General features: G+C 44.5%; 1 protein-coding gene across 1 annotated transcript in view; it reads left to right on the top strand.

The window, feature by feature from the left end:
- The first annotated feature begins 832 nt into the window (after nt 1-832).
- The window catches only part of fat4 (FAT atypical cadherin 4), a 98,740-nt gene continuing 72,310 nt past the window's right edge, over nt 833-27,262 (top strand). The window contains exon 1 of the mRNA XM_030739104.1: nt 833-5,969. Within this exon, the coding sequence (XP_030594964.1) occupies nt 867-5,969 (5,103 nt within the window). The 5' untranslated portion in view covers nt 833-866. The remainder of the gene's footprint in view (nt 5,970-27,262) is intronic.

The raw sequence follows: 27,262 nt of genomic DNA, 5'->3' as shown, positions 1-27,262 counted from the left end.
TTTATGGAACTATCAGAATACTGTATAAAATGCCAAAAAGGACTTTACGGTACAAAAATGATTTTAAAATAGATTATTTTAAGGAGTTTTGACTTTGTAAACTATATCTTTATTGGATACATTTATATTCTATATAAATACTTTCTATCGTGATCGCTTTTTTTTCTGCATTAAAGAGAATATCGCTTGTATCCTTTGACAATTAAGATCTCTTGGGGCATCCTTACCTGTCCTATTTGATTGACATCCTCTTCCACAAGCGCGGACAGCGGGCTGTGCTGCACAATAGAGGGGGAAAGGCAGTGGGCGGGCGGGCAGGAGCGCCGCTATCCAATGGGATCGGTGATGGGAGGGAGTTTGCCGAACTCCAGCTTTGTTCTAACTTACTGGGACTCCAGCACAATATGACTGAAGCGTCTGCACCGTTATTCCACGGGACAGCGCGTAGGCTCAGTCGCCTGCATATATTCAACACCGCTGCCTTGCGCCCCAACTTTGGATAAACTTTTCTCCTTTTTTTTTACGCATCTCCAAGGAGCCAGGAACTTTTGCTTTCTTTTGTCTTTCATGGGATTGTCAGATTCCTTCTTGAAAATGCTATTTAAGGAGTTGAACTGAGACTTTCCTGACCTGCAGGAATCATTCTCTCCGGTTAGAGGATTTTGTTGCAATTAAGCGGCGCGGCGCGCAGGATAAAGTAACACTTCTGGAGCACTTTGGTGTGGAAGGAGCCGTGGCTGGGTTTCTCATTGAGTTTTCTGCACATTTTCTGGAATACAATGATTCAGCGACTCGTCCAGACTCAGTAAAGTTGATGCATCAAAGGCATGAACTCTGTCTGAGAAAGGTGGACTGGCTAACTGACCATGGCGCTCACAGGTAGGGGCTTAGGCCGGCTTCATTTGATTCTGCTGATGTTATGGACTCTGTCGCGGTACTCAGCATCCAGCCAGGTCCGCCAAGAGTTTCAGGTCCTGGAGGAGCAGCCTATTGGCACCTATGTGGGCACGATAGGGACCAAACCCAGCTTCACGTACCGCTTCAGCGAAAATCACAAACTTTTTGCAATTAACGGCACCACGGGAGTCATTTCCACCTCATCTGTGATCGATAGAGAGGTTCTGCAAAGTGATGTCATCAATGTTGTGGTGCTGTCCAGTCATCCCACCTACCCTACTGAGGTCAGGATAGTAGTTTTGGATATTAATGATAACTCGCCGGTGTTTCCAGACGCGTCAATTGTCGTGTCGTTTAAGGAGGACGCCAGCAGCGGCAGGCAAGTAATCCTGGACACTGCTACAGATTCCGACATAGGAAGCAACGGAGTTGATCACACCACGTACAGAATAGTGAAGGGCAACGAGCAGAGGAAATTCCGCTTGGATATTACAGTCAACCCTAGTGGAGAGGGGGCATTCTTGCACCTTGTTTCAACCGGAGGCTTGGACAGGGAAGTTACTCCCTTCTACCAGCTCCTGATTGAAGTGGAGGACAAAGGAGAGCCCAAAAAGTTTGGCTACATGCAAGTAAACGTCACCATTCAAGACATAAATGACAACCCCCCTGTTTTTGAGCAGGACCAGTATCAGACCAGCGTTTTTGAGGATGCAGCTGTAGGTTCAAGTATTCTGCAGATTACAGCATCAGATCAGGATGAGGGAGCCAATGCTGAAATCAGGTACTTTTTAGATGAGGGGACACCTTTCCAAATTGACCCCAAAGCAGGTACTATTATAATAAAAGAGGGTTTGGATTATGAGAGCAAAAAAGAGTATTCCCTCACTATTCATGCTGTAGACAATGGGGTGCCGTCTCTGTCAGGCAGAACAGAAGCCACTATCAAACTTTTAGATGTGAATGATAATGACCCCGTAGTAAAGTTCAGATATTTTCCCACTACTTCTAAATTTGCCTCTGTAGATGAAAACGCACAGATCGGCACAGTTGTGGCTTTGCTCACCGTTTCTGATGCCGACTCGCCAACAGCTAATGGTAACATATCGGTTTCAATCTTAGGAGGCAACGAGCAGAGGCACTTTGAAGTGCACACGTCTCCTGTGCCCAATTTAAGTCTGATCAAAGTGGCCAGTGTGTTAGACAGAGAGAGAATTTCCTCATACAACTTGACTGTGTCTGTGTCAGACAATGGCAGGCCTATGGCCAGGTCTTCTTTTGCCAGTCTGGTTATTTTTGTGAATGATATCAATGATCACCCTCCCATATTTCAGGAAACTGTGTACAGAGTAGATATCAGTGAAGATATACCAAAAGGCAGCTACATTAAAGGGGTTTCTGCAACAGATGGCGACTCTGGGCAGAACGCCAACCTGCGCTACTCCCTGGTGTCTGGAAACGCTTTGGGCTGGTTCTCCATCAGTGAAAACAGTGGTCTGGTTACCAGCGCCGCTTTGCTGGATAGAGAAATAGCATCTGAAATTGTGCTCAACATTAGTGCCAAAGACCAGGGGCTGCAGCCCAAGATTTCTTACACTAAACTGATAGTCAACATCACAGATGTGAATGACCAAGTGCCTACATTTACACAGAGCACATATCACGTTTCCCTGGTGGAGCACGCTCCGGCCGGCACTGAGCTGGTGGTGCTGTCTGCCTCAGATGACGACCTTGGGGCCAATGGAACTATCCGGTTTTCATTTGATGCAGAGACTCCAGCCAGCGTCCAGGAGCTGTTTCGCCTGGATGCCGTGTCAGGGCGATTAAGCACAGCCGTGGAGCTTGACAGGGAGGATCAGGCCTCCTACTTACTCCACATCCAGGCAGCAGATGCAGGCAGCCCTCCTTTGCACTCTGTAGGAAAAGTCAACATCACCCTTTGGGATATCAATGACAATAGGCCAGTTTTCTACCCTGTGCAGTATTTTGCAAATGTGAAGGAGAACGAGCCCTCGGGTTCTTATGTAACCACGGTTGCAGCCACAGACCCAGATTTGGGCAGGAACGGCACAGTCAAATACATAATTACAGCTGGAGACGCTTCCAAATTCCGCATTAATAGCAATACAGGCAAAATTACCACACTGGTGTCCCTGGATAGAGAGGAGAAAACTGCTTACCAGTTGCAGGTGACAGCAGCAGATGGTAGTGGTCTGCGCTCACACACACCGGCCATTGTGACTGTAACTGTTATAGACACACAGGATAATCCGCCGGTCTTCAGCCAGAAAGTGTACAGCTTTGTCATGTTTGAAAACGTGGGTGTTGGGACAGTTATCGGGACAGTATCTGCAACCACGGTTGATTTAAACACAAACATCTCATATCTGATCACCTCAGGGGACCAGAGAGGGCTTTTCACTGTTAACGGTGCAGGCCAGATCACAGCATCAAGCCAGATAGACAGAGAGGAGCAGGGATTTTACCAACTGAAAGTTGTAGCCAGAGCTGGTGAGATCACAGGAGAAGCCTTTGTTAACATAACTGTGAAGGACTTAAACGATAATGCTCCTCATTTTATTCACACTGTGGAGCATGTGAGCGCAGTGGAAAACTGGAGCACAGGTCATGTAATATTCCAGGCCAAAGCTTCAGATCCTGATGAAGGTGCAAATGGCATGGTGGTCTACAGCCTCAAACAAAACCCCAAAGGCCTGTTTCACATTCACGAGAAGCATGGCCTCATCACGCTGACCGGGCCGCTGGAGGTCACGACGAGTTCCTATGAGATTGAAGTCACCGCATCAGACATGGGAGTCCCTCAGCACACCTCCAGCCTCATCCTCATCGTCAGCGTTTATGACGTCAACGACAACTCACCTGTGTTTGACCAGCTCTCGTACGAGGTCATCATCCTGGAGTCCGAGCCTGTCAACAGCCGTTTTTTTAAAGTGGAGGCCACCGACAAAGATTCTGGTCTCAATGGCGAGATTATGTATGACATCGCTGGTGGGAACACAGGCGATGTGTTTGGTATTTTTCCGGATGGGCAGTTGTACATCAAAGCAGAGCTGGACAGAGAGATACAGGACAGATATAACTTGGTGGTTACAGCCAAAGACAGGGCCGTGGAGCCGCTGAGTGCCACCGTCAATGTAACAGTGATTCTAGATGACGTAAATGATAATCGTCCTCTCTTTAACAGCACCAATTATGTGTTTCATTTTGAGGAGGAACAGAAGAGAGGGTCGCTCGTCGGGCAGGTTTTTGCTGAGGATAAGGACTTTGGCCCAAACAGTGAGGTCAGATACACATTTGAGACACCACAGCCCAACTTTGAGCTGAATGCCATCACAGGGGAGTTGACCAGCACTTTGCAGCTGGACCGCGAGTCACTCATGAGACAAAGAGGCGCCGCTGTGTTCAGTTTTGTGGTCGTCTCGTCAGACCAGGGTCTCCCCAAACCCCTTAGGGACCAGGCCAAAGTGCAAGTTTACATACAAGACATCAACGACAACCCGCCTAAATTCACCAAAGACATTTACCAGGCCTCCATCTCTGAGTCAGCTCAAAACATGACACAGCTGCTGCGGGTCTCTGCCTCAGATGTGGATGAGAACAAAAACGGGCTGGTTCGTTATCACATCGCTGAAGGCAACGAGGAAGGCCAGTTCACGATCGATAGCAGCTCCGGACAGGTGACTCTGGTTGGAAAGCTTGACTATGAATCTACATCCTCCTATTCACTAAAAATCATAGCTGTTGATGCTGGAGTTGTGCCCCTGTCTTCCTCTTGTATGCTCAGCATTAGCATCTTGGATGAAAATGACAACTCCCCGTTTTTCCCTAAATCCTCGCTGTCTGTTGACGTCCTGGAGAACATGAGGATAGGGGAACTGGTGGCCTCCGTGACCGCCACTGATGCAGATTCAGGTCAGAACGCAGATATCACGTACAGCATCACAGCCACAAACAACCACGGCACCTTCAGCATCAGCCCCAACACAGGCAGCATCTTTCTGGTTAAAAAGCTGGACTTTGAAACCCAGTCATTTTACAGACTCAACATCACTGCAAAGGACAGTGGGCGACCACCCCGCTCCTCATCCATTCCCGTGGTTATTCATGTCAGGGACTTTAATGACAACCCTCCTGTATTTACACCTGGAGACATTTTCAAATCCATTCCTGAAAACCTTCCTGTCTCTGCCTCAGTTATGACCATTGCAGCTCATGACACGGATGCAGACATAAACGGGCAGCTGGAGTACTCTATTGTTCAGCAGATTCCTCGAGGAAACCACTTCAGCATTGACTCGAGCACTGGGCTCATATACACCAGCAAGGAAATCGACCGGGAGTTCTCCAGTCTGTTTGAGTTGACAATCAAAGCCACTGATCAGGCAGTTCCGGTTGAATTCCGTCGATATGCCCTGAAAAATGTAACAATATGGGTCACGGACCTCAACGATAACGTTCCTGCTTTTATGTCCCAGAATGCGCTCGTGGCTGAGCCTAACATAGTCATTGGCTCCATCTTGACCACAGTGGTGGCCTTTGACCCGGATGATGGTGCAAACGGGGAGGTGGAGTACGAGCTTGTGGAAGGGGACTCGGACACTTTCATCATGGACAGGTACAGCGGGGATATCCGCCTGGCGTCCCAGCTCGTTCCATCCCGACTCATGTACACCCTCACGGTGTCGGCCACGGACCACGGCACTGACCGCAAGACCTCTAGAACTGAGCTGACCATCATCCTTCAAGGAGTGGATGGACCTGTTTTTTCCCAGCCCAAATACATCACCATCCTTAAAGAGGGCCAGCCGCCGGGCACCAACGTCATCTCCCTGGATGCCTCGAGTCCAAGAGGCTCTGCAACCAAAGTGGAGTATTTCATTGTGGCGGTGCGCAGCGGTGGAAAAGCTGTGGGTCGCCTTTTCACCATTGGCCGACACACAGGAGTGATACAGACGGCTGCGGAGCTGGATCGAGAACAGGGGTCTGACCTCTACCTGGTGGATGTGTACGCCATTGAGACAGACGCCAGCCAGCCCAGAACACAGCGTGCTGAGGTTAGTACACTGCTGACTTCTCTCTTCTCTGCAGGTACTGGAAAGCCACCTTATATTTTGCACTATTGGTCTATTTGATCTGTTTGGCAGGAAAAGGGCATGAACTCACCCACTGGCACTTGTTAGAGACATTTGGATCAAATAAATGTAATAAGAGCAAAGTTAGAACTGGAACAGAGGGAAAGAGGGGGGGGGGGGGGGGCGTGACTGTCCAAGTCACATATAAAACAGAGCCACCTATTGCATTAATTAAATCCTTTTTTTTTTTTTTTTTTTTTTTTTTTACACACAACTCTGCATTGTATTAAATCATAGTTTTGTTGGACGTGAGTAAGAAAGCCTTGTTCTCTGGCATGATAACTGTATTTTTCTCGTTTCCAAAGCATTCTAGCCATAACAATTCATCTTGAGTGTCGCTCCTCTAATATTTGAGCAGTCTCGGAAAGGAAATGAGCGTTGCATGTCTTCTGCACAAGCTCCTCTACTGCCTTCCTGAACTGAAATATTCTTATCAACTAGTTATGAACTGCACAAATCAAAGAAAGACCACTTTTTAATTTCCCCACAGTAGACATAAATCATTCAAGGCTGCTCAATTTCGAGACCCACAATGGTTTCTTTCGTGTCTAAAGCAGAAATGAAAAACAGAGTCATTCACATGGTGTTCCAGAGCAGGTATGCATCATCAGTACGGGTATTACTTTGAGCCTTTGGGCCTGAGGCTGTTTTGGCACTGGGGGTGGTCTTTGGGTGCCTTTATACCACCGGGAACTGTTCCACAGGCAATAAGTGACCATTAAAATTAGGTGACCTCTTAAGACTTTGTGAAACAATCAGGTCACAGAGACTGAAACTTAAGCTGTTCATTGAGTTTCTTTGCATTATGTGACGTACCTTTTTTAGGTTTTTTTCCTGAATAACATGGAGCTAAATTCTCTGAAGTGTGCCGTGGAAACCCTAAGGCCAGTCCGGGTGACTAAAACCTAGCTGCTAGCCAAATGAAAAGCAAATGTGTTTCTATATATGTTTTGGAAATTTTAGCCATGGCTTGAAATGCCATGTTGTAACAGACTTGATGACACACATAACCCATAAAAAAAAAAAAAAAGTGTAGGCTGCTCGTCCTCTTAAGAAATGTGTTTTGTGTTAGTGCGTTTCTAAAAAATGCCTGATGCAAAATTATTCAGGAGTTTAAGATTAGCAGTTCAAGATTGATGCCTTTTCAACCAAGACGCATATTGAAACTGAAATCCAATACAGCAATCTGTTATTTGGAGACAAACGCACATATTATTGAAATCAAGGATTACTTGGCAAAATCGTGTTAGCAGAGTTAACTTAAAAGTTTGCCCAGGCCAAATGGGAATATCAAATGTTCTCTCACGTTGCCTGCAGCAAAGATGGCAATCTACTTTCCTGCAGACTCTGCTGTCGGCCTAATGAGAGAATATAGTGCAGCGCTGCTTCATTCCCAAACTTTAAACTCTAGATTGGTTTCATGCTAAGCTTGAACTTTCTCACCCCTCAAAGAGATGACTTTACCATACCACCTGGCTGAGTAGTCGGTCTCTCCACTTTGAGAAGCGTGAGATCTAATAACGTGGTGGAATTCAAATGACCGTCCACATTTGGAAATACGGGCTGTTTTTTGTGCTCCGAGGCAATAAGCTGTTGTTTTTACGGCCACATTTGTAGCAGCACAGATGAACAGGTCCTGTTCAGACTGTTTGGGTCTCCTCTGTCAATGGGACCTCAATGCACAGTGTGGTACACCAGTGTAAACCTTCTGACTTAGACTAATGTTTTTCCAGTGCAGTGTTTATACACCAGATACCCGGTAGCAACTCGGGGAGTATTTCCATCCCCGAGGTTGTGACCCTTTCACATTCTCCATTTCCCATTTTCCCCATTGATTGGATGCATGAGGGAAAGCTGGCATTTTTCCCTGCACTATGCACCACGTGTGATGTTTTGGAAACACTCAAACAAAGAGAATTTGGTTGGACATGCTTTATCAGGGGTTGCAATCACAAACAGCTCGGGATGTTTGTCAGTGATTGTTGTTTGGTGCCTTCTGGCGCACATCTGGGTCATATATGATTCAGTGAGGTCACCATTTAACCAAACAGCAGTTCTACTTAAAGTTGGTTAATCATGTTTTTGTTGTTGTAATTTACTAGCTTCAAAAAGGGCATTTTGAAATGTTTTTCCTATGATTTCATTACCCAGAAATCTTTGTCTTTCTCTCTCCTATTTCCTAGTTTGGGTAAATATGCTGGGGGGGATGTCTTGGCAGCAGCCTTATCTATTGTTGGGGAATTCATTCATAGTGTTTAGAAGGATGTTTTTCATTTCACTCAAAGTTTTGATTCATCACATCCTGGAATGTCTGTGTTTGGAGGTGAAGAGATGTATTGGTTCCACTTCGGACCATCAGTAATATGACAGGAGGCGTTCATGAGCTGTTCAAGACCAAACACCTGCGATCGGGGTTTGTATGTTAACTCTAAAAAGCAAAATGATCACTAGAAGCAAATGTTACCTGCCAAATAGAAGTGGGACTGGAGCAGAGTATTATAGATTATTCTGATGTTCATCCATTCTTTAATTAGTTGTTTGGTCTTCAGAGTGGTAAAAACATCCTTCATGATAACCCCCAAACTTGTTTCTGGTTTCAGAGCTAACATAAAACGTTCCTCCTCTGCTTCAGATCTTAAATAAATAATCTGCAAAAACAAAAGGTGCATAATTTGATGAATAAACACTAGGTGCAGTTTGTTGGTTCTATCTCTGTCTATCCCCACTGTCTGTCATTGCACTTACTATGTAAAAATATGTCTGCATAGCCTTTTAATGAACCTTTAATTTACCAGGATGGTCCTTTGGGATCCTTTTTAAATTCCTGGACACGTCACTCAGCTTCCATTTGCGGTTAGCGTTGGCAGCTTTTGGACACTTTTCATTGCCACCTCTCAAAACCTTTTTGTTCATGTTTAAAAAGTTGCATATTTGGTTGGAGCATTCCTTTACATAAAGGAGTGAAAGCTGTTGAAGAAACCGGTGCGGCTCTGCTTCTTATCCTCTCTGCACTCTCTCCCCGTCAGCCTCCTCCTCACATGCACTGCAGCGCTACAGTTGTTTTCTTAAACTCTGTGAATCGAAATGAAGTGCTGTTTTTCCGACAGACCCTCAAGTGCCACATCAGGCTGTGCCCCCTCCTCTTAAAGGCATTGTCCCCCCCGCCTGAAAGTAAACACAGTCACAGTGTTGAACAGGCCTTCCTTTGTTTTGCTTTCGCAGATAAAGTGTTGCGCTGCCCCGGCAGCGATTTGAGAGGCTTTTATTATTTTTCTGTCTGTGCCAGCGTCCTGGCTTGGCAGATTTAGGAGGTTGTATGGATGCCCCTGTCAGCCAGCTTTCCTCCCCTCTCCTCACCAGCGAGGGACGTACAGTCAGGCTGTTTGGGCTCATGAGACTGAGGAAAGAAAAGAGTGTTTTGGGAGGGTTCTGGACATGTCAGGCGGTGTTATTGGGAGTTGTGGGAATAAAGGAAGAGGTGGGGTGACGGGAAGCATTATTATGAGGGTGTTGGAAGTGCCAGACACAGGCACCGTTGCAAGGACTCATGGGAAGTAGGAGGCAAGGATATGGTTCAGGATTATGTCCCAAGCAGGTTGAAGGAAGACAGATCAATCTGCTAGCAGGTTTGAACATCATAGTTGGGGAATGCAGATGGCTGAGTCAGATAATAGGCTCATATTAGTGTTGATCCGTTGTTACGGATAGTTTGAACTCTTGTTACTGTAGCTTCAACCTCCCCTCCTCATTAAAGTCGTATATCTTCATGTTTTTACATCTCATTTGTATCTGTGTGCCTGCTTTGTGTCTCTGACAAGCTGTTTGCAGGCTCTCTGTCAGATTCATAAATCTCAATGGTAGCAAAATGTCAGAGTCCTTTTGCTTTCTCCATATTTCATGATGCTGAAGCTCCTCTAACGTGAACTCGGAGGGAAACGTGATCAGAGGCAGCACTGAGGTTGTAGAGAAGACCAAAAAAGCCTCACTGAAATACAACACCTGTAAAGCCATCCAGGTCAGCGAGGCAGGAGGACAAGGTCACGTGCAGCTGGATGATGTGATATGGATGCTGGTTCTTGTTTGTGCACTTTGTGTCATTTTGTGAGAGCAATAAAGCCTGAAATATTGATGACTACAGCTTCCACAGAAAAGGGGGAATAATATTACAGATAGCTCCAGATGTGCATTTTAACCTCTTGAATCAAAATGAACAGAAAAAAAATGCTTTGTTTAGATTTGATTCACACACACACGTTTGGTATAAAAATTTCATGTTGCTCAGAAGGCACATTTTACAAGAACTGGATGAGGAATGATGCAGAACAAACTGCATCCTTGTGTATTATAATTCACGGTGTAATTGCGATATTTTGCTTGTGCACATGAGCTTGGGAAAGGTGGTAACACACTAGTCCTGGCCGTAACCGCGGTTGTAATTCACCCAGTAATCTGGCCGGACGAGCGTTTTAAAATGGTCATCGAAGAGGTGACGCATCTGCTCAGCTCTCCTGGTAGGTGGTCTCTCCGGGGTCCGGGTGAACCTGCGGGTGAACCGGCGCTGGGGAGTGCCGGTTGTCCCAGAGCGTCGATCCGTTTTACGAGACGCCGTCGCCATAAAAGTTGAATAAACATTCACTCATGCATAGATGCCTGCAAGCAAATGCTGCCAAACGCACACAAACACACACACAGACACACACTGACCACAAGCTCACACAGACTCATGTGCAGAAACATTAAATAGCAGCAGTCAAAATAATTGTTTTATTTCAATTAGTATGATTATGTTACTGTCAAGTCAGATCATTGAGACGGTTCTATTTCTGCAGATTTAAAGTCAGGCCTTTTATTGTATCCAACTGTTCGCATTCGTTCCCTTTACTTTGTGCCTCGCTCTAACTTTGCGTTAAAGCATGTATTAAAAATACTGTGTTATGTGTTTTTCTGCAGCACCCTTACAGTCGTTGCTGCAGCAGGCCGCCTCACGTTTCTGTACATATGACTTTTCTTTTTTTTAATCAGAAAGCTGCAACTCGGGCAGCTCATAACAGACGTTTCTGAAACTGGAGGATGAAAGGTCAGGACCTGGATCATATTGTTCTGCAGTGCCATGTTCTATAAAGTTAAGCCAACCACTGCATTAGTAATGAAAGGGCTGAACTAACCCTTTTTTGGCACACAGTCACACATGCTGTTAAATCCCACAGCTCACTTTCAGTATTTTACCTGCTGAAATTCGTCATCCCTGATATTATCATAAATGAAGCTGCGTTTGCTGTGCAGCAGTTAGACCTGAAATGTTCCTTCCTGATAAAGCGAATAGTTAGAGCCGGATCAGGTGACCCTGAACCGTCCTTTAGTTGGGCGGCTGTAGGCTCAGGCTCCTGAGGGACTTCCCATGATGCACTGAGCATTTCTTCTCCCTCCCCGTGCATTCATACACCACTACTGCACATCACTAACGCTTGGCTGCTCTGTTTTATTTTATTCATGCTCCTCTTTCTTCACCCCCCCCCTCACCCTCCAGCCATTAAAAGCAGATGCTTGCCTGTCCCTGGACATGCTTCTGCTGGAGGTCTCTTCTGTTACAAAGGAGTTCTTCTTCGCCACCATTGCCAAGTGCTCTCTCACAGGGGATTGTCTGATTGTTGTCTCTAATATTTTAAGGTTTCCCTTGCAGTAAAGCTCTTTGAGACAGATTTAGCACATTAGATCATTGATTTCCAACCTTACTGGCTAGTGACTTGTTAATTTAACCCCATATAATGTCTGCATTCAGACCATTCACCAAAATTGTATATGTATATTATTTGGTGTAGCACTAAATTTTCTTGCCATCACTTTTCCTAGTTAGCAAAAGTTCTTAAATGTTAAATATTTAATAATTAAAATGATGTTGTATCATAAAAATCTCTTAAATGTGGTCCAAGCAGTCAGGAAGAGAGTCAGCTGATGGTTTCTGTGACCAGGCACTGAACCCAGCCGTCCGCTGTTTGGGGAATTTTAATGCTACTTTGGACACATGCTGAATCCAGTCAAAGTAAACTGACGTCCAAGTAAACAAAATTACTTTTAAGATTTCGCTGGCATTGTCTGAACTTTCTAACACTCATTGTGTTGTGTTCTGCGGCGAGCTGAATTGTGCTGGTGCGGTAACCCTGCCCTGCTCTACTCTAAACAGGTTAAAGCAAATTATTTACACGTTCTATTTTTTAAAGAAGGGTTTACCGCTGAATTCACGAAAGGAATGTTTGTGTGTATTAAAAGAAAAATCTTTAACTCTGCAGCTGACTGTCTGCAACTTTAAACCCCCACCCCCCCACCCCCCCCTTTCTGCCTCATGAAAAGTCAATGCAGGACCTTGGGTTAGCATAATAAATGAATGCGGCCAGCGCTGTGCATGCTCTGCACAGTTTTGCATCATTGCGTTTATTTTCACTTCAGAGATTCATTTCTCTTGTTGTGCGACTTTGATTGTCATGCCTCATTTGGGGGGGGGGTCATTCCTCTGTCTTGAGCACACATGCTCGGACCAAATGTGCGACTGAAATAGTTTTAATCTCCGCTGGGAATGCCTTTCTCCTTTGGTCTGCAGAATCAGGCGTGATCAAAACGTTTACTGTGTGGGACTGAAGCAGGTGGGATTTCTTCAAGTGCGATCGGAAAGGTCGTCGGGAAGCTGTGATCTAAAGTTTCCAACCTTTGCAGTCGCTCAACTGCAGAAAGTTTGATTGGGAGTTGCTGAAGTGGGAATGATCAGGTAGAGCTGTGATTTGGTTTGCACAGTTCCCCGAGCAAGTGCTACATAAGGATATAAATCTTTGACTGAGTATGACTACATCCCTGAGATTTCTTCATCACTTCTCTCTGCTCTGCACTGACTGTGAAGGGACCATAAAATATGCCCAAGTCTCTCCAAGTGAAAGAAAAAAAATGTTCCACTACTTTCGCTTGTAAAACGAGGGGAGTTAGAGAGAGAGAGAGAGAGAGGCAGAGCGGTGGGTTGATTTTGGCATGTATCCTCAGCGGTAATAATGGATCCCAGCTACAGAATGATTTGTTCTTCCACGTGACTTACCGAGCTCTCTAGCATCAACAAACACTCCACATGCAGAAATACACACAGCAAATTTCCATTGTTTTCAGAGCTCAGACTTGACTGTGGTGCCTGGTTGACCTGTCTGTCTGCTTTGTGTCCCAGAGAGAAATAAAGAAAAAAGTCTGCTCGCTGCTCTTTTGCTCATCTCGCTTCCCTCTGGCCGTCCATCAACGGCACCTCCTGAGTGACACTTGGTGCAGTTGGCTCCTTCGCAGATCCTCTCATCTTCAGGGACATCAGACAAAAAGGACAGAGAGGATTTCTGCTGTGTGTGCAGAGTTCTCGTGTGCACACAGAAATGCATACCCCTCATCTCCCCAGCTTGCGGTTAGATGAGTGACCCGCAGGCAGGAAGGGGTGTCTCCCGCAGCCCAGGCAGATAATTTAGGATCTAGAGATGGAGGGAGGTAAAGGGGGGGAAGGGGAGTAAGGTTGGAGCTGGGAGGAAGGGGGGAGTGGGGTAGGACTTTAGTGTCAGGAGAAGGAGACAAGCAAAAGATAGACTGGCACCAGAGAGCAAGAACCTGTGTTATTGTTATCTCCCATCTTATTTTATGAGTTTTCCATCAGGAGAGTCACTGCAGCTCGCGCTCTGAATGCACCGCACTCTTGACTTTATTAAGAGGTTAACTGTACTCTGATTTAGAGTCTAAGCAGAACTTATTTTTTATGTTTTCTTGCTGTGTTGTTGTGATAATATTACTTTTCAAGCTTGCAAAGATTTTGCAAGCTTTTCTTGCTCAGTCTGCTGTGCAGGTCTTAACAAAAAAGGAAAAAAAAAAAAGCAGAGCTGCGGTTGATTTGCAGCTGTTTTCAATTTTGGAATTGAAATATTTCAGCTCTCAAAATGTCCCTGCATGACTTTTCCGGCACTCAATTTCTGTGCAAGTTGTTAGATTTTAAGAATCATGCAATGGAGTGTTGGTCGTAATTCTGTCCGTGCTCTTCCTTTGACAGCTTTTTGGACGTTTCGTGGACTTTGAAAATCCGCTGACCGATCTAATGTGATCTAATGGGTTTTTCCCCAGATTATAGCTGATTTTAATGTTTCGTTTCTCTTTGTTTTCTAATCCTTTCTTTCTCTTCCTTTCAAATTGTGTCCTGTGAATATTGTGCAGTGCTATTGAGGTCATTACAGACTCATGCTGTGCAGCCAAACATTGTTCAAACCCACATAATAAATCAATGTATCAGCCTTAATTTGGAAGAAATGTGTACAGTTCGATGGATTTTTTTTTTTTTTTTTATAGCTTCGACTGAGAAACAAAAAGAAAAGCCTTTGGTTGAGTGGTTAAAGGGTTAGTTCACCTAAAATACAAATACCATTTTATCCTAATTTTGATGAATTAATCAACAAGTCAAAGATAAGATTAAGGGGGGTCACAAAGCCCTTTAGGCCTTCACTGAACTGGCAGGTGCCTCTTATCAGGTGTTTCTGGGTAGATACTGAAGCACCTTACAAACATTCAGAAAACTCCGGCTTCCTCGCTGGTTTAATTGCCCGTATACGTCCTCCTCCTCCCTCGGGCTGTTTTGCTGAAACGCTGTGGTTGTGTGAGCACGTAGTCGAGTGGAACGTCCCGGGAAAATTGCTCGTGGTCACCGAGACAATAACTGCAGAGTATGAGCTTCACTTTGTAGGATTATTATCTCATTCAAGGAGATTCTTGGATCAGAGTTGTCTCGGCGCTGGCGCTGGCTCTCTGTATTTCCAAAGCAATAATCCTAAAGCATCTTTGATGGTGAAATCTCACAGGGTACGCTAGATGCACGCTTGGCCTCCAAACGTTTCCATGTTGCACGGCACACAGCTGGCAAACGCTGACCCTCGACAGCAAACAAAACACTGTGTTTACACAAATTTCCAACAACTGATCTGCTGTCAGAAACAGAGCAGCAACAACTCCTGGCTCCAGAGAGCTAACCATTTTGGTGAGCGCGGCCCTCCTCTCCCCTCTCCAGTTGGGTCAGTTTAATTGAAACCAGCTGGTGAGTGTTCTGGGCAGCGATGTGCGGGGGTCTACTCAGCGTGACTCAGGCCTTTACCTGAGCTGCCCCCCCTTTGCTTTGTTGTCAGACAAAAGTTATGTTTTTCCCAAAGTTTGTGATATCTCATGCAGCAGACTGAAGGAAAGTCTGACTGCTCTGAGCTCCTAAAGGAGAGAAAAAGCTGCGGCTCTGGTTTCGATTACATTCGTTGACACTGTGCTATTTTTGCTCTTTCTATTTCGTTTTTTTTTTTTTTGCCCACTCTGTGATTTTCCTATGCAAATGGATGAAGTGGCCTAATTTCAGCAGGTTCTTTTGTGTCGAGGTGTAATTTAACAAACTGCTGTTCTCAGAGTTGACTTTATGGTTTTTACTTTCAAACACTGTTGTTGACTTTGTATACATTTCTTAGTTATATGTGTGTAAAAGTGCAGATACGCGCCTGCCTGCTCACATGCAGACGTCTGAGGTTATCCTGCTTGCTGTCTCTGGCACTGACACGCAGCTCACCGAGACGAGGAAAAAAAAATCGCCCCACCGAACAATGAATCATCCAAAACCTCGTCTAAACTTGGCTGGCCTGCTGTTGACAGACAGATCGTAATGAAGTCTCCCTCCCACGACACTGAGATCTTATGGTATTACATGGATGGTGATCAGATATTGCATTATGATTCTATCTCCTCCAAGGGGCTTCTGCTATTGGGGGGGCTTCACTTACAGGGGAGGCCTGAGGGGTATAGGATAGTGAAGGAGCAACAACTCAACACCTACAACTTAAGTCAATAAAAACCTGCTCGTGTGCATCACAAATACCCAAAAATATCTGTTATTCTTATCAGTGCTTTTTCTTTTATTATTTTTAATATTTGAGCATCTCTGTAATCAGCATGCATGTCATACTGAGGTAATTAAAGGTGAAGCAACTCTGAAAACAGTGCCAGCATCTTTCCCTTGCTGCAGGATTTAAAAAAAGAACTGCACCTCTTTTGCACATTGGCACAACTTGAGGAGCTATTTTGCCTTTTTGTGCACATTTTAATACAAGTTGTTGGTGAATTATCAAATTATAATAGCTGTGAAGAAGCTTAGGCTTGGCTACAGGAGTATTTGTTTAGTGGGCAGTTATACTGGCGCACCAGTGTCTGACCTGTAAATACCATCAGTGACCTGTACAGAGTGCACCCTGCCTGCTGACATCGACTCCAGCCCCCTGTGACCCTGGCTGGAGACGCTGTTATGAAAATGGATGTATGGGATCAATGTAAAAGTCATAATTGCATCAAGGAAGCATTTTAAGAAGAATCAATAATTCCAGTGTGGTCCTTGACAGCTTACGTAGCAGACTATGAAGTCACATGACTGAGGTGTTCAAAGATGCAGTACATTTTTAGAGGTCGGCTCTTATTAAGGACACGCCCATCAGTTTGGATTTTAGTGAAATATGTTTCTTGTCAGTCATTAAAGTTTATAGAAATGCAATATAAAAGTGACATCTGCATTCTTCAGGCGCACCAGCTGCCTCGCTGCTAATCCCTCCTCCTGCAGATTCACACGAGCCTGCACAGGTTTCCTGCCGTTGGATGCAGCTATTTGATAAAGCGAGCCAATGAAAAGCAGCGCTCGCAGGATGCTTCCCAGTCACTCTTGTAACCTTTGACCTTGCTTGGCAGAACTCAAGCGGAAGCACAGCCACATCTCTTGGCAGCTAAACAACCAGCTATGTGTCTGCCACAGTGTCTGTGTGAGTGGATATACTCTGGTAGAAAGTGCGATTGTGTTTCATCAGGCCGAAACACATCAGTGCGTATGTGTGCGAGAGCATGTTAACATGTGACAGAGTCCTGCAGCGCGGTAGACTGGCAGCCCGAGCTCGAACTCTGCGTGCTTTCTTTATGTCTCTGACGTCTGACAAGGCTGAGGCGCTGTTGGTAATGATGTGGTTATTACTTCCCATCATGCCTCACTGCAGGCCGGGCCGTAAAACAGTGCGGTACATTCACTGTGTCCCTCACCGACTGCCTACTGTGGCCAGCACTTTGTGGCTCTTTTATGAAGCGTTTTTCACTCAGCGGCACACTCGCGGGACCTCACTGGCCAAACTGTTCCTACATGTGATTTTATATTATGTAAAAAAAAAATGAAATTATGACTTTATTTGCTTTTGTCATGTTTTTGGGACAGAATTATTAACATCTGATAGGTAGGAGATAGTGATGAACCAAACTCACCTATGACCCAGTTTTATCAAACCCAGTTAGCCTGGCCAGAATCAAACATGGAGACAGAAGCCTGTTGGTTACCATAGTCCAGCAGATAGATACAGTATCATCAGAAAAGTCCAATTTTCAGAGCTAGTTTTACCTTTTTTCCACCGTCATGGTGCTGGTGCCCGATTTTGAAACCTTTCCCCAGATTTAAAAAACAAAAGCCTGGTGCCAGTGCCAGAAAGCTAGCACTCAGCATACCACCACAGCAATTACTGGGCCAACTTACGTCAGTGGGCCTAGGAGGGGCTACTGCAAGAATTTCAATGGTAATTCACAGATGCAGACCCCAGATATCCATCTGCTGTGTAACATTAAGGTTTTTAAATCGGTCAAAAGGTGGGCTGGTCAAAGGCAGAAGTGGCTGTGGCACCACCATTGCTGGAAATTAGGTGTATTGCTCCCATTTGGTTATATCAATGAAAATATTATGGCAGATAGCATAAAGAGCAGCTGATCCACTGAAGCTAGGGTTATCTTGTTATTCTTTTAGCAACACATTCACGCCTTAAGAAGTTTTAAAAGAAGATTGTAATGACATGACTTTTTTTTTTTTGTTACACATAACAGCTTTAATTGTGCTTCTAGGTCATATACAGTCTTTGAATTCGGGGTATCCTGTTTTGGGATATGCGCTAACCATGGAAATCAAAAAGTAAAAGGGCACGGGCATCAGATTTCAAATTGTCTTTGAAACATAAGATTTATTCACAGGCTTTAGACGTAACCCCCACTGTTGAGTTCCACAAGCCCTCTACTTATGCTGGGAGGAAACCGTGGTCGCCCCGGGCCGGGAGAAATGCCAGCTGTGGTCATATGGAACCAGTTTGATTCCCTGACTGTCAAATGCCCCGCTTTCCCCCAGCATATGGAGGATGCACGGACACGGTGCTGTTTGGTATTAACACAACGACATAATTTTCTCACAGGAATTAAGATTGTATCTACCTCACATTAATGACCAACTGTGGGGTGCATTTTGTTTTTTTAAATCTTAAATTCACTGTACCCAGCTCAGGGTGATGCTCAGAAAATAAAAATATGTAGTTCACATCCATTAAACTTTGCACCTCTCACACAGTCTTGACTGCAGTATCCTAAATTCATGCTATAAAGGCGAAACAAAAACCAACATCCCCTGTATGCCATTTAAAATCTTCAAAAGGAGCATTTGTGTCTTCCTCATTAATCTTCCTCGCAAAATGAAAATCATATCATTATGACACAAATTAGCCCCCTGCAATGATTACTCCATTGTTGTGTTGTTTACATTGTTGTTTTTCCGCTGCTTTGCATACATCAGTTCGCTCCGGCTTTAATTAATTCTCGCTCTGAAATTAACATGGGAGCAGTCCCGGGGTGATTCATTTAGGGTGTATATGATTAGGACCAGCCTCGAAGATCAGAGGCTCTTTTTATTCTGTGGCATTGATGCTAATTCATTTACCAAACCCCCCCGCAAGTCTCCTCCTCCTCCTCTCAATCCTTTTCTGTCCTGTTAAGGTTTTATTCTTTCCAATCATAAGACCCCCAGTTCCTCTGCGCAGTTTGTGTTGGATGGAAATGAGGTCTGTTCGTTTCTTTAGGGATGGGTAGATCAATGGATGGATGGATGGATGGATGGGGGGGGGAGCTAGTGTGCAGGCTGTCTCTCCAGGTCTCCATTGAGTTGAGATTACATCGTTGGTTGGTGGCTGCGAAATGCAGCGCTCTGCTGGCAGACACCAAGCAGGACTCACAGGAGTCTTTTCAAACCTCACCATTGTTAGCGAGGGATTATTCTTTGGGTTGTTATCCCATTATGCTGTAATGGTAGCAATTTTCTGCTTAGGAATTTGGCTTTTTCTGGGGGGAAATACATGCCAGAATGTTTTTACATCAAGCATTTATCATGTGCAATTTGTAAAAACTGTTAAATTGCATTTCCATGAAGAGTGACGTTTTAGACAACTCTGAGTTTTCTGCTGGATCTAACGGGAAAATATTTGTGCACACTGATGTGCTGATATCTTGCATTTAGGCATATTCTTTTAGTTTAGCTGAAAACTTTGTAGTGTGCTTAAATAATTACGAGAACGCTGTAAAACTCGATGACAGTCGGGCATTAATGGACTGTTTTTATAGCTCTGGACAACGGTGAAGTCAAATTCTTGAAATCATTTTTCCCGACATTAGGAAAGGTCCTTTCTTTGCTATGGGATGGGACATCAACAAGGCTTTTCAAATTAATGCTCTTAGCAGGTCATTAAGCTTTTTTTTTTTTTTTTTTTTTAGTTTTTCTGTAAGTTTGCCCAAACACTAAAACCTTGTGTCTTTCACGTCTGATTAGTGACACTTTAATAAAGTCGTTTAAAGTTCAGCGGACTGAATTTTCCACCTTTTCTAGTGTTTCTATGGTCACGGGGAAACGACCTGCATTCAGGCCTGTACGCAATCTTTTAAATGCAAATCCTTTAAAAGTAACTGTGTAATTCTGTCTATGGGGACTCTCCCGACTTGGCTGTGAGAGAAAGTGTTCTTTTTATATAAGGCAACCACGGCTGTTTTTCTTTCTGTCTTCTTGATCTGACAGCAATTGACTAAGCCAGTCCTTAAGGCGTGACAAAAGCTTGGCAAAATCTTTACATTTCTTTTCCTCCTCTCTCCCCCCTCTCGCGCTCTCTCTTTTCTAACTTTTCGTGGATGGGCCAAGGTAGACAAAGCCTGTCTTCTCTTCCACTTGATTGGGTCAGAAGGCTGAGGTTAAATGTTTGGTTCAAAATTGTCTTACCATTCCCAGCATCATGTTTTTTCTTTCCCATTTTTTTTTTTTTTTTCTAACGGCGCTCAGGGAAGCTCGGAATACTATGTCGAATCGGCCACAATCAAATCATTTACGGTGAGCTCACAACGAAGGAATTAATGCATTTTATATGAGGATGCCGAGTCTGAGGCGAAGTCCCCTCAGCAACATGTGAGAAAACTCTCTCTCCCTCTCTCCGTCTGTTTTACTTATTGAAATTATAGCTGTCACCCACTTCACAAGGAGGAGAGCTAAGGGGAAGCAGGTCATTGACTTGATTTTCATGGGAAGGCTGATTCGGCCATTCAGGGTCTGATAGGTCCAGTATTGACAGCCCTTTGCGCGAGGGGAGGGGAGCATGCCGCCTTCATTGTACCCACGGTTTGCTGAGGAAAAACAAGAGAGCGCCTGGGAGACAAAGACCTCAATGGGAACAGTAGCCCCTGTGTCCCCTTGCTTCTGACTGCTGCTGCTGGGAGGCTTGTGTCTTCCATTCTGGCCTCAAGTGCTACTCCCACCCTCTCTCAAACACCCCGCCACCCTCTTCTCCCGCTCTTTCTTCATCCTGTCAAGTGGCTGCAGAGGTGTTGCCGTTTTATCCTCTGACCCTTGACACCCTCCCTCTGAGCTGTATCGTCTCTGAGTGCAAAGGTTGTTTGTCATCTTCACTGGAGGAAGAGTACTCTTCACATCTATCTGTTGTGCACCCTACCAGGAGCCTCGCTGGTGTTCTCAAGTGGGGCTTTTACTGTAACTAGGCACAGGTATAGGATCCCAAAAATGAGAGCATGTATCATAATTATGGCTTCAAATTCTGCACTGCACTTTCTCACACCCTCAGCAAAACACTTGCAGAGTTTGAAGTGGACCAGATGAACCATAGCTGAGATAGACAAAGCACACAGACACATGCAGACAGCTTTTGTGTTGCTCTTTACCTTTCAATAACCTATTTCTATTCTCAATAATGGATGCAGATGCTGGGTATTAGCAGCAGTTGTCCAGCTGTTGTCATTTGTATTCGCTTTAAATCCTGCTCTCAAGCTCTTGCTCTTGTTTTAACAAGTTTGTGTCAACCTAAGAGCCTTGGCCAGTCATCAGAGTGTAGTACACTGGTCTAGGTTTAAGGTTATCGGGTCACTCTTATCGAGGCCTCTCTTTGAAGTAATCCCTGGCTCTGCTTCCCTTCTGATAAATACTGTATGTGGGCTTAGTCTGGGCAGGCGTCCAGGATGTGTGAAGGATGGAATATTTGCTGGTAGTGCTTACTTAAACGTGTTCCAAAGCACCAGCTAATACATTAGCAAATGTTTGCCAGAAATAATTTTAAACCTGACTTGAAGCTTAAGAGCGTAGGGCTGCACTGCTGGGTAAAAAAAAAAAAAGCATTTCAGCTCCTTCCAGTTGTTGAAAAAACAAAAGTGTGTTTATTTTTCATCAGCCTGATATAATCCTAGGTTTTGTCACTGCCACTCATGCTTACTTATCTCAGGATATTTCACAGCTAAATCTGTAATCTTTCACACCAATTAAAAGAACACACTTGACAGAAGGAATTATACGATTATAGAAAAAGATGTGGGTCGGAAGCTAGCTTTTACCAGAGTTTTGTGAGCAGGAAAAAAAAAAGAAATGCGATTGCACAGGCTGAACTTTAACCCCTCCCGATTTGGCATCCACCCTTTAGAGCTCTTTCTGACCTCTGACCTTTGGGCTAACCCAGGAAATTGTCCCGGCTCCCTTTGACAGCAAGTCAGTACCGTCTTTCCGACATATGTTGAAAAGAATCTAACGAGAACACAATGGAGAGTAAAATCATGCTGTGGTGACAGTCGGAGATCACAGCCCATGAATTTTAGGTTTAAGACATCAAAATGATGATAAGCCAACTGGTAACCATTACGCCTGTATCCTTCAATGAATTTCGAGAACACACACATCTTGGCTCCCTTCAGATTTTTCCTTTCTTTTGGTGACCGCAGTGGATCGGCATGGCAGACTTTGTAGGGGGACTCTATCTTCCACACATCCCACACACCCTCCTGCTCTCTTTCCCCCTCCATCTAATACTGGCTTCTTTTGAAGTGCGGATTTTCTGGAGAAGTGCTTCAAAGCCCCTCGCCGCCACCCCACACCCAAATCTGTCTATTGAAGTACGAGGGCCCCAGCTTTCGTACGGGGATATGGTCCCTCGATTTTGGGTCGTGAGCTCTTTATCGTAATTTACTGTATCAGGGAGTGCTTCTCTCCTGGTATGTGGGGATTGAAAGGAATGGTCATGTGCTGAACTGATTAAGAAGTTAGCGGTGACCCGAGGTTAAACCCCTCGAGTGGAAGGGGGATGAAAATACAAAAGAGGAGTTGGTGTGGGCATAGTGGGTGGATAGAGGTGGAAAAACTATCCCACTCCCAACTGTACCGCTCAAGAAGTGAAACTTTGCAGAAACTAAGGTCACGGATTCTTTTCACTCGCCACTCCCGGTGCCGCCGCCCTTAAAGAATTTGAGATAATGCCATTAAAAGTAACCTTTCTATTGTCACCGTGACTTGTTTTGGTAAGGACACATTTTCCTTATCATGTTCCATTAACTTGACATTACCTCACTCTTGTCTCTCCCCTCTCTGTAGCCTCACTCCTTTTCACAATTCAAGGCACCACCAGACTGTTTTTGTAGCTGGCTTGTCTCTTTGGAGGACTGGAGTAAACTGAATGGTGACAGCTTTGCCTGCCAGGCGAGTTGTGTGGCGCAGTGTCTGCATTGAGTCTCGGCTCGAGTTTTTTTCTTTTCCCTCTGCCTCTCCCCTCTCTGTGCTTGATGAGAATCAGACAGATTTAGCTGAGGTTTGAGCGGTGCGCAGAGGGCCGGCCGGCCTCTGCGCACCGCTGCTGCCATGCTAATAGTGGCACAGCCTGGGACCGCTGAGATTATCTGTTACCAGGCAGAGATGTCACAAACCCCGAGGGGGGGGGGGGCCTTGTTGCTTTCAAAGAGACGCCTGGTCAATCTTTCCCCTCGTTAGTTATCACACTGACTCAAATGAAAACAAAAAAGGGCCAAAACGGGGGAAAGAAGTCGTGAACTGTGACACATCTCATCAGCCAGCATTTCTCTTCTTTCTTTTTCCATCCCATTATGCAGCCTATTGACCGTCCTGGAAGTTTTTATTGCAGGATTTCCGCTTTTCACTTTGACAAATAATTGAGTGCTGATGTCCTTCCTGGCAACGAATTTACATTAAAATGCTCTGACCCGTTTTTGATGGTTAACTTAACCCAGCTGAGCGAAGCTCGCTCCAGCAATCAGATGTAACGGCATATTGCGTTTAATTTGGAAAAAGTGTGTTAAGGACTCTTTTCTCTGAGCCTAAGTTGCCTTAAAGGGAGGCGGATCGGAAACTTTCTGTGCCAAATCGGTGGTCAAAGTCACAGTGTCTCTGCTTCGGCAGCGTGACAGTAGCCTTATCAAACTTTAACAGTTCTCCCACTGAAGTGAAGATGTCTCAATGCTGTCTTTGTAGAAAACTCTGTCAGTCAGTGCTCAGCGAAGACCGTGCAAAATCGAGCTAAGTGGAATTAATGAGCGAGTTTTACCCTGGAGACCTGCGCTGCTGTTGTCTTTGTTTGTTAAAGTGAACGTTTTCACTGCAGCCCTCTCACCCTTGCATTGGACTCACTGGGATCTCTTGGGTCCAACAGGTAATTCCCAGGCATTTCCCCTTGTTTGGCTAAGGGGAAAAGGAGCGTCTACCCACACTACCCATCCATGTATGTAAAAGTCATTAGCCATAGGGAGGGGGAAAAAACCAGAGAAAAAAAATTGAGGTTGATGTGTCCAAGAGTGTCCTTAATGTTCATTACTTCATTCAGGAAAGATTTGTCACATCTTGGGAAATGTTTTAAAAATGGAGACATTAAGAAAAAGGGAGAGAAGTGGCTCATCAGGTCGGGGTACATTTTTTACATTCGTTACAATGCGTTTAGCTTTTAGTAATGGAACAAAGTTTAGATGTCAGTTGCCAGGATTTCCATTTAACTCTGTGTATGTCTGAAAAAGAAGAAGCACTTTTGATTCTGCTAAAAAGTGAGCTTTCTTAAATAAAGCTATCGTCTCCAAAGAGGAAGTTTGGTTTAGATCACGCTTTGATGGTTCTGTGTGATACCTCCATCCCACTGCGGGTTGCTGGTGCTGGATAGTATTCTTTTCTTAATTCAGCATGCACTACACATGCACATTTTTGGCGATGCAGTATGTGTGTACTGCAGTTTCAAAGCAAACAAATTGTGTTACTAATTAAATTGTTGGGTCTATAAGAGATCAGCAGAAAGTGGCCTTCACGTATTCCAGTCCCGGTGTCATTCATCGCTGATGTTTCTCTTCAAGAAGACTTTCAAAACCCAAACGTACCCATTTTTATTTTCACCTAAGATGAAGAAAAGCAGCAAATTGTAACAATTTCAAAGCTGTAAGTAAAAGATGTTTGGAGATTTTAAAATCAGTGATTAATTGATCGTTTCTGTGAATGTGTGAGTACTTGTGAATGTGTGTTGGCGTGGCGCTTTGTGGGTCTTAGTGGGGATCCTCTCGGGCCCCATGGGAAAATGATAAAAGCCTTGTGAGACCCTGAATCACTGGCCTTTAGAGGATTTCCACAGGCCTGAAAGGCAACTGTGATAATTCAGGGAGAATCCGATCCCGGTGGTCTACCCTCTGGCATCCCTTAATAACTATATTAGCAATTAAGAGAGGACGCCGAGCCACACTCGGAGCCTATAGATTGTCCCCTTTTCCCTCGTCTCGGCCAACTGTGGCCAGACTTAATGGGCTGTGAGAAGACATCATCCATGTACTCTTTAACCCTCGTTCATTATGGTCTCACCATAATAGATAACAGACTTAAGATAATGTCACTTGACGATATAACACTATACGCCGTGTTTATTTTCAGTTGCTGTCCCTCGACAGTTGCTCAACATTATAAATGAGCAGATTGAAGAACAGCTGAGGGCGACTTAAATTTAGAGTTTGAGGTTACAGATATGGGAATTTCTCCCCTGATTTCAACACCTTCAGGCAGGGTGAGTGATGTGGGGCCCAGGCAGGGTCTCATGAGGGATTCTGGGCAACATTCTTTCAGACAGGCATTAATGTAATGTAATTTTGACTAATTTACCAAGAGGATAACCCAGCTTTCATTCCATAATCACAGTAAACCTCACATGTGCACATTTCTCGGGGATGATTTACAAACCTCCCCTCACAGCCCGGTGATCTGTCAGCTTACCCCTTTATGAAGTTCCCCTGAGGGTTCACAGCATGTTTGCATAGAGCTGTTGTTGGATGAAGCCCACATGTATGATACATAACTGGGTACTATCATATTCAGTGGATGCTTAAAATTGGAGCGAGCCTTAAAATGTTACAAATGTTCCTTTGTAAATCTGTATTATATGTCCTGTATGAGAGACCAGTGAATTATGGCCATGTATTACCTTACTCGATTGTGTCATTTAGCAAATGTTTGAGTCTTTGGATTTAGTTTCCAAAATTGTGCTTGCCTCTTTTACTCTACCACAATGTTAAATGTTGTTTTTACCTCATTAAGTTACTCGCCCACCACGGTAAATTAGGCTTTTAATATTGTTACATACTTTTTCTTTCTTTTTTTTTTAAATTCAGGCTCATATTTATGGTGGTGTTTGGTGTCTTTTCTTACAGGGTTTGCTCATCTTTCAACCTTACAGCTACAGAGAAATAATCCATAAACTGGAATACTTACCAGTATGCACACTGCCTCATACAGAATTGCTGTACTGCATTGTAAAGCTGTCTGATTGTGATACATTTAGAAGAACTGAGGAGCTTGTGCATAGAGCTCAAGTTTTATCCAACAAATGATAAGAAACAAAAAACTAACATGGAGAAAAGTTACAAAAATGAACATAATTTTATCTAACAAGAAGCCATTCAACATTTTGCTTTCTCTGAGATTTATTTTATAACCCCTCAACAGGGTCCAAACCCCAAGGCTTGGAAACAACGTTTTGAGTTGATTATTTACAGCATTTTATTGTATTATATTTCTTTCCTCCCTTTATCAGTCCATCTAGATAAAATATGTGTACTTACATTCCTAAATCAATACTATGACTTTAAGTGTAAGTGCCAAGTGGCCAACAATAACAAGTAAGCTTGTTTCTGAGCAGATGGATGCATGTGAGTCATCACGGCTCTGTCTGTGAAGAACTAAGGAGCTTGTCCGTGGAGCTCAGGTTGTATCGTAGCTCCTGTTAGAGAAAAGACTCTGTGAATGTTTTCCCCACAAAAAACAGTTAAATCTGCTTTTAAAGTGTAAATATGTTCTGAAGCACACTGGCTGTTTTTTATTAGGTCCTTTTCCACTTTTTTCTGGCGTTTGCCACCTCGCTTTCTCCCCGCGTCTCTCAAACCCTGTGGTCAGCGAACGTTAAGAAGTTATGGATGAGCATACTGATTCTGCTCCCCCCCGGTCATCCTCTATTCTGTCCTAATAGGAAACTCTGGAGATTCATCCTCCAATCTGCCGTCCACCCTCGGAGGCCCATGATTGGGGATGTGTATGGTGGGGAGAAACCAGGGATGACAAATAAAGGCTGAACTCTTGAATGGCAAGGTTCTGCTTCCCGTGGCTCTGTTTGCAGCGTGGACCCCGGAGGCCATAGCCCCTCCGCCCGGGGGGTTGTCAGTTACTGATGGCACTGTTGTTGGTTCCAGTGTGAAGGGGGCCGAAGAAGCCCCACCACAATCCCGCTTGTTAAATAGCATGAATTAATGAAGTGGCAGAGCTGGGAACTTCCTACCCCTGAGCGACTCGGGGGGAAAAAAGAGGGCCACTTCCTTAGCATTTCTATGGGCCCCCAACTTCTTTTCATCCTGTCGGCTTTTTTTCTTCCCCAAAACGCTCACTTTTTTTTTCCCTCCACCCTTCTACACCCTCAAAAACTTTTTTTTTTTTTTTTTGAAGTCCTTTAATCCTCAGGATTTATGCCGGGTTGGTAACAGCAACTGATAAGCGGCCTCAATAAGCAAAAAATCAAATG

The sequence above is a fragment of the Archocentrus centrarchus genome, chromosome 10, assembly GCF_007364275.1.
Source record: "Archocentrus centrarchus isolate MPI-CPG fArcCen1 chromosome 10, fArcCen1, whole genome shotgun sequence".
Taxonomy (NCBI): domain Eukaryota; kingdom Metazoa; phylum Chordata; class Actinopteri; order Cichliformes; family Cichlidae; genus Archocentrus; species Archocentrus centrarchus.
Note: the sequence above shows the minus strand (reverse complement) of the source record. Positions and strands in the feature narration are given on the sequence as shown.